Source organism: Rutilus rutilus (assembly GCF_951802725.1).
Source record: "Rutilus rutilus genome assembly, chromosome: 16".
NCBI lineage: Eukaryota > Metazoa > Chordata > Actinopteri > Cypriniformes > Leuciscidae > Rutilus > Rutilus rutilus.
Window position 1 is genome coordinate 1,438,225 of NC_140224.1, and position 7,873 is coordinate 1,446,097.

The 7,873-nt window shown below is 40.3% G+C and overlaps 1 protein-coding gene across 2 annotated transcripts in view; it reads right to left on the reverse strand.

The window, feature by feature from the left end:
- Positions 1–7,576, reverse strand: part of radil2b (Ras association and DIL domains 2b) — a 44,795-nt gene extending 37,219 nt beyond the window's left edge. The window contains exons 1-4 of one of the 2 annotated variants that reach the window (XM_084435074.1): positions 6,971–7,576; positions 5,039–5,323; positions 1,801–2,033; positions 808–1,100 (exon numbers count right to left, since the gene is read on the reverse strand). In XM_084435074.1, the coding sequence (XP_084291200.1) occupies positions 808–1,100; positions 1,801–2,033; positions 5,039–5,323; positions 6,971–7,089 (930 nt within the window). In that variant the 5' untranslated portion in view covers positions 7,090–7,576. The remainder of the gene's footprint in view (positions 1–807; positions 1,101–1,800; positions 2,034–5,038; positions 5,324–6,970) is intronic. The other variant, XM_084435075.1, reaches the window with a different exon arrangement.
- Positions 7,577–7,873: the final 297 nt, after the last annotated feature.

The following is a 7,873-nucleotide window of genomic DNA, read 5'->3' on the forward strand; positions in this document are numbered from 1 at the left end:
TTTTCATCTCACAGTTTAAATCTCGCATTTCTGACTTTATAACTCGCGATTACGACTTAGTATCACACAATTGTGTAAAAAAAAATCTGAATTGTGAGATAAAAAGTCATAATTACCGTTTTTATTTTTTATTCTGTGGTGGAAACAAGCTTCCATACTTTTTCCCTCCATCATATAATTATATTCCATAAACGAGTGTGTCTCAGAGCGTCAGACGAAACACTGTAAACGCCGTCGTGTTCTCTGGCGTTCGGATGCTGGTGTTCGGGAACACACTCGTGTGTGTGAGACGCTTCTGGAGGGAATTAAACTAAATCATTCTGATCACACACTTCGACTCCGGCGTTTCAGAAACACCAAACCAACATTAGAGACGCTGCGACGCCATTGGTCCACTGCTTACTCCAGTTATCCAATCACAGCCTCCGCTGAGGGTTTTGTTGTGCATTCGAGGGATTTATTCAGTAAACGTGTTTCCGTCGTAGTTTATGCGCATGTCTTCTTATTTGTAAACATTAGGGTTTGGGGGAAAAGTCAATTCACGGATGAATCATGAGTTTATCATCGGTGGATTTTAATTGATTCACAACTTTCAAATATCAATTATCGAGGTAGTTAAAGCTACACTATGGAACTTTTTTGTTAGATAATTAAACATACATTTAAGAAGGTTAGAAAAAAATAAAAAGTAGATGGATGTAAAGCTACAGCTACTGATAAAAACGGCATAAAACTCCAGAAAAAGTGTTTGTTGGGCTGGAGGAAAGAACGAGGAAGTGCGAGGGATATAGTGTGAGTCTGTCCTACCTGTGTGTAACTGAAGCCCTGCAGAAGCAGAAAGTAGGGAAAATCCAGAGGCGGATGAATGGAAAACTGTGTGTCGTTGTCATCGCTGCTCTCCGTCTCCTCGCGCTCACTGGCGGGACACTGTGTGTGTTTGTAGACCTCGGTCTCTGGATCCTCCGTGTGGTTTTTGTGAGCCTCGACTCTCAGGTTCGTCTCGCTGAGACTCTTAAACATATTGTGTTTTCCATCGTCCAGCCGGACCGATTTCCCACGAGAGCGAGTCTTCTGCAGCTTCCGTGCCTGTGCGTTTATGCCTGGAGAATGAGATATTGAAAATATTAAAGTGGTGAAAATCCAGCTTTTAATGTTGTTTATGTGTCTATGTGGTGTTTTTAATCTGCTTTAACACAAAGCATGTGTAAATTCATAAGTCGACACCATTGCTGAGTATTTCCTCCTTAAAACTGCAGAGAACCAAAGACAGTCTCAAAAACACGCTTTGAAATCGCTGGTGTTTCTGACGTCACAAACTACCTTGTAACCAATCAGATCAGCGTGTGATCGTCAACCAGTGGATCTCTGAGCTGAGTGAGTGAGTGGAGGCGGGGCTCATTTGCATATTCATAGAACCGCGTATACTAAATGAGGCAAGGGTGTCGAGTTACATTCAAGATATTTTAAGACATGAAGAATTTTTTTTTTAAGGAAAAAACTTTTAAATATATAATTTTGGTGATCAAAGATGAGTTTTAATGGAAAAAATGATTGACTACAGGGGAAGAAAAGGTTCTATGTGGATATAACAGGTCTCAACCAGGGGGCCTCGTCAAACTTAATATTTTTTCACCACAAGGTGGCGCTATCCCAAAACTTTTTGAGTACCTTCAAGGCATCATGCCGAAGACACGCACCAATTTTCATACCAATACGCCAATGCATTCGTAAAATATAGCATTTTAGTGGCCCAAAAACACCAAACATCTTCAGTGCAGAGGTGATTATAGTGAGGTTTACCAGCGGTCACCGTGTCTTTGTCTTTAGAGTTGTTTTCTTCCACTGTGGCCTTGCGCTGGATCTCAAATCGGCGAGCAAAACCTTCTCTGGGCTTCCAGAGCGACTGCAGCAAGAGCGGCTTCTCATCGTCTCCAACCACACGAACACATTCAGTCCTCCAGCGCTGGTTTTCCACGCAGCCGATCACGTCACACAACACATAGTCATCAGATTCTTCTTTGCTCAGGGAGTATCTGCAATTATACAAACAGCAGAACAGCTGAAAGGATATATGCATACACCACTGTTGGATAAAAGTATTAATCTCGTTCAAAAAACAAACAGACATTAAGATCTTGAAAAAAACCCAGGCACTTTCACACACACATTCTAGTTGTAGAATTAGGAAAGAACAGAGGAGTTTCTGTGCTGACGCAGCTTTCTATCCAAATTGGCTTGCGTTCACCAAATAATTAATGTCGCCTTGAATTTCCAACTTCTCCAAACTAATCAAGACTTTTGGTATGAAACCTTCACATGCAGTTTGAATATTTAACCATCCAAAAATCCAAAAACCTTCAGAAAACCATCTGGTGGTTTTGTTCATAAAAGCAACAGCATTATAAATTTAAAGTCACCATGAAATCAAAATAGGCAATTCTTATTTTTTAATGGAATTTTGCAGAATGATTCATCAGTGCACATCCTTATTGTTTTAATAATCTTGAATCAGAATAAGTTACTCTTGCAGCATCTCTTCTCTTCTCTGATGATGTGGGCGGGGCAACCTGTCACTCACATGAGATAGAATGAGGCATTTAGAATGAGGCATTTATATAGCGCTTTCATATGTACTACTGTACATCCAAAGCGCTTTACAATCATATCAGGGAATCTCTCCTCAACCACCACCAGTGTGTAGCATCCACTTGGATCAGCCAATAGCAAACCATAACCATCCAATCAATTCCCCACAGACACAATCAAGCCCCGCCCACATTTGTTCTGGTTCAAGAAGCGTCTCACTCGGATATACGGGACAATAGAGAGTAAAAGATCAGGGCTACTTCATGACGACTTTAATATTATCAGTTATTCATATTTCATATTAACCTAAATATATGTCAAGTCAAGAAATTGTTTTAAAGCATTTTCACTGTAGCAAACAGAAATCAAATATAAGACAAATTTAAATTATGCATATTATGAAAAACTGTGTAATGTTTTTTCATTATGAAACAAGTTCAATTCAGCTAAGCAGCTCAACAGAAGACAATAGAATCGTTACTTTCATCTAATAGTGTCAGTGCAGTCAAATCAATAATACTGCTGAATAATTTACTTAGTCTTTTAGCAACACAGTGTCAGCCCAGATCCGGCCCACATCTGGTATGCATGGAATCCACACACTCTAAAAAATGTGATTTCTCTTGTGTTATTTTTTCTACCCAAATCCTGGGTTGAGCCTTTTGGGTACATTTTTTCAGTGTTTGGGTAGTTTTTGTGTTACCCAGATCCTGGGTCAGACGTAACAACCCAGTGTTTGGGTAGTTTTTGTGTTACCCAGATCCTGGATCAGCCGTAACAACCCAGTGTTTGGGTAGTTTTTGTGTTACCCAGATCCTGGGTCAGACGTAACAACCCAGTGTTTGAGTAGTTTTTGTGTAACCCAGATCCTGGATCAGACGTAACAACCCAGTGTTTGGGTAGTTTTTGTGTTACCCAGATCTTAGGTCAGACGTAACAACCCAGTGTTTGGGTAGTTTTTGTGTTACCCAGATCCTGGATCAGACGTAACAACCCAGTGTTTGGGTAGTTTTTGTGTTACCCAGATCCTGGGTCAGACGTAACAACCCAGTGTTTGAGTAGTTTTTGTGTAACCCAGATCCTGGGTCAGACGTAACAACCCAGTGTTTGGGTAGTTTTTGTGTAACCCAGATCCTGGGTCAGACGTAACAACTCAGTGTTTGGGTAGTTTTTGTGTTACCCAGATCTTAGGTCAGACGTAACAACCCAGTGTTTGGGTAGTTTTTGTGTTACCCAGATCCTGGGTCAGACGTAACAACCCAGTGTTTGGGTAGTTTTTGTGTTACCCAGATCCTGGGTCAGACGCAACAACCCAGTGTTTGGGTAGTTTTTGTGTTACCCAGATCCTGGGTCAGACGTAACAACCCAGTGTTTGGGTAGTTTTTGTGTTACCCAGATCCTGGATCAGACGGAACAACCCAGTGTTTGGGTAGCTTTTGTGTTACCCAGATCTTAGGTCAGACATAACAACCCAGTGTTTGGGTAGTTTTTGTGTTACCCAGATCCTGGGTCAGACGTAACAACCCAGTGTTTGAGTAGTTTTTGTGTAACCCAGATCCTGGGTCAGACGTAACAACCCAGTGTTTGAGTAGTTTTCGTGTTACCCAGATCCTGGGCCAGACATAACAACCCAGTGTTTGAGTAGTTTTCGTGTTACCCAGATCCTGGGTCAGACGTAACAACCCAGTGTTTGAGTAGTTTTTGTGTAACCCAGATCCTGGGTCAGACGTAACAACCCAGTGTTTGGGTAGTTTTTGTGTTACCCAGATACTGGGTCAGACGTAACAACCCAGTGTTTGAGTAGTTTTTGTGTAACCCAGATCCTGGGTCAGACGTAACAACCCAGTGTTTGGGTAGTTTTTGTGTAACCCAGATCCTGGGTCAGACGTAACAACCCAGTGTTTGGGTAGTTTTTGTGTAACCCAGATCCTGGGTCAGATATAACAACCCAGTGTTTGGGTAGTTTTTGTGTAACCCAGATCCTGGGTCAGATATAACAACCCAGTGTTTGGGTAGTTTTTGTGTAACCCAGATCCAGCGCTGTTACGGTGGAAATGTGACAAAAATGTTTAATTTTTACTTCTAATGTTTGTTAAACAAGCTTAAATGTATGCAATATTAATTCAAACCTATATAAAATATACTGTAAAATATTATAAAAAATAAAGGAATGATCATGCAAACCAGTGTTTGTGTGGAGGATTTAAGTTATTTAATCTGTAAACATTAAACATTAACAAGAAAAAAGCTAGTATTATAGTAAAAATGAATCAACCCTGTATGCTGGGTTAAATAAACACTGGGTAAAATTAACCCAACATGTGTCCTGTCCTATATTTTCAATATTGGGCTGTTTTTAACCCAGTGTTTTTTAGAGTGCGTGTGGCCCGGCTCTGGGCCGGCACTGTGTTGCTGTCTGGGTTCTGACTGCTGTATAATGTTGATCACTCACCTGGCGAGAGCCTCTTTGACCAGCTCTTTGGCACTGGAGTGTGTCGTGGCCAGAACACTCTTGTAATTCGCTCCTTCGCAAATCTCAGTGCCGAAGATCTTCAGGATGCCTGGAGCCGAGACCTGATTGGACAGTTCTGAGGGGTCGTCCGTCACCTCAGCCGAGTCTCTCCGAGGGCCGCGGCCGAACACAGCCGACAGACGCTGACGCCGGATCTTATTCTTGGCCGGTTGCCGGATCCCGACGCTCTCCGTGGACCTGCCCGTGCCGCTGGATGAGCTCGACCTGGAGGAGGGAAGCAAACGGATCAACTCCATGCAGACCTGCACTGCTTTAAAGGCATAGTTCACCCAAAAATGAAAATTTACTCACCCATCTATCCATCATAAAAGTCCATCTATCCATCATCAAAAGTGCATCTTTATCATGGATAGATGCACTTTTATGATGGATAGATGCACTTTTATGGATAGATGCACTTTTATGATGGACAGATGCACTTTTATGATGGATAGATGCACTTTTATGATGGACAGATGCACTTTTATGATGGACAGATGCACTTTTATGATGGATAGATGGACTTTTATGGACTTCAAAACAGAAACGGCCATTCACTGCCATTATAAAGCTTGGAAGAGCCAGGACATTTTTTAATATAACTCAGATTGTATTAGTCTGACAGAAGGATGTCATATACACCTAGGATGACTTGAGGGTGAGTAAAATCATGGGGTATTTTTCAATTTTTGGGTGAACTCTCCCTTTAATCTGGCTGTCCATCACTAATGAACGGCAATGTGCAAATGCGTAGTTCCTCTAAATACCTTTATAATACTTTGAGGATTTTGTCTAAATCCTGTATTTCAGTAGCAGTGGCACAAAAGCTCCTTTTCATTGCGTCAGTATTAAACGTGTGTTTCTTCATCTTTTGGGCCACAAATAAAATCTCTAACCTCACTGTTTTTTATTTGTTCCAAGGGAATAGTTGGTATTATGGCGTTATTATAATTGATTGTTCTGATCAAGCTTTGCAATATTATTGTGGGATGCTTGGAAATTTTTCAAGGAATTATGTAGTATAATTCTGTTCAATTTATTCAAATTGGATTTATGTATGATACCAGACACATTTGTGCTCTATGACAAACAGAATAACTAACTTAAAACATACTTTTCACATGATCTCTTGTTTAATAACAATGTCCAACAGTGAAGAACAAATCATGAGAAACCCTTTCCACTACAGTGTCATTTCCATCTCAATATTGAATGTGGAATATGATGTGGTGGAAATAACATTTTAAACAACTTGACTAGAAATGATGCACAATAAAATATACTCATGCATTAAACGACTAATACTTAGACTTAGTTTATTGTGGCGGAAATGAAGCCACAACTGTGGGGCGGTTGTGATTTGTGTAATATGCATAATCATATAAATAATTTTAACACAATAAACAGATCATTTTAACACAATTTAACACATAGCTTTTTAAAATATAAGAAACTTTTTTCTTTTCTTTTCTTCTTTTTAAATATTGAAAGTCTGGTACTGGAACAAGTGTAAAGTGTAAAACGCATAAAAGGCATTTTTAAAATAATCAGAAGTAAGGTATAAAATGTTTACACGTGTGTGACCTTCATATGAAAAAAAGTTTGTAAGACCTAAAATCACACTCTAAAAACCGCTGGATTTGTTTTAACCCAATTTTGGGGGAAATATGGACAACCCCAAAACGTTGGGTTAAAAATGTGTAATAGAAAAAATCAACCCAACGGCTGGGTTTGTCCATATTTTACCCAAAATTGGGTAAAAACCCAGCATTTTTTATAGTTATATATATATATATATATATATATATAATATCAAAGGGATTGTTTATGAATGACAAATCAGTCTTTTCATAACTTTATAAGCGAACTCACTGGACGGATCCATTGCTGTGTTTCCTCCCGACCCGTGACAGTCTCCTACGGGACGCGCTGGCCGGTAAACCCGGTAAATCCGGTAATCTTCGCTCGTGCCCGATCATCGTTCCCGTCATCAGCTGTCGTCTAGTTAACGGGTCCGTTATAATGACGTTCCCGTCGGAGCTGCGCGCGCATCATATGAACCGGCCAACACTGTTCCAGAGGCGATGTGAACTCTTCACTCCTCAGATCAACACTGAATGAGTTTCTGCTCTGCGTGTCTATAGTTCTGATCATCTGTCTACGTAGGCAGCACTTGTGGGCATCACGGGCGCGCGTTCCCGGGGAAAAATGCTGCGCGCGCCTGTGATGCCCACACACACTCATGATGGTTTTTAGTGTGCACTGAGACACTACAGGCGGACTGGCCGGAATGTGCTGCTGATGATGGACGGCATGCAAAAGTTTATGATTGATTTCAGGAAAAAAAAAAAAGAAGTCTTATTTCTATCACTAAGTTGGCTTGAAAAATCTTTTTATTCTTCTTCTTCTGAGATTTCTCAGTTCTACTCCTCTTAGGCTCAAGCTACATCCTCCAAACTCAGACAAGATCTTCAGACTGTTCTGATTTAGTGTTGCTTTATTTTTTCTGACTGATCCGACTTACTGTTTTTTATAAAAATGACGATCGGAAAATCCCATAGACTTTCATTGACGTCATTTTCAGATGAGCCAAGAAACTGTTCAAACTCTATTGGAGTCTAAGACATTGGGACTAATTTTTAAGCGTCCATTCTATCTATCTATCTATCTATCTATCTATCTATCTATCTATCTATCTATCTATCTATCTATCTATCTATCTATCTATCTATCTATCTATCTATCTATCTATCTATCTATCCATCCATCCATCCA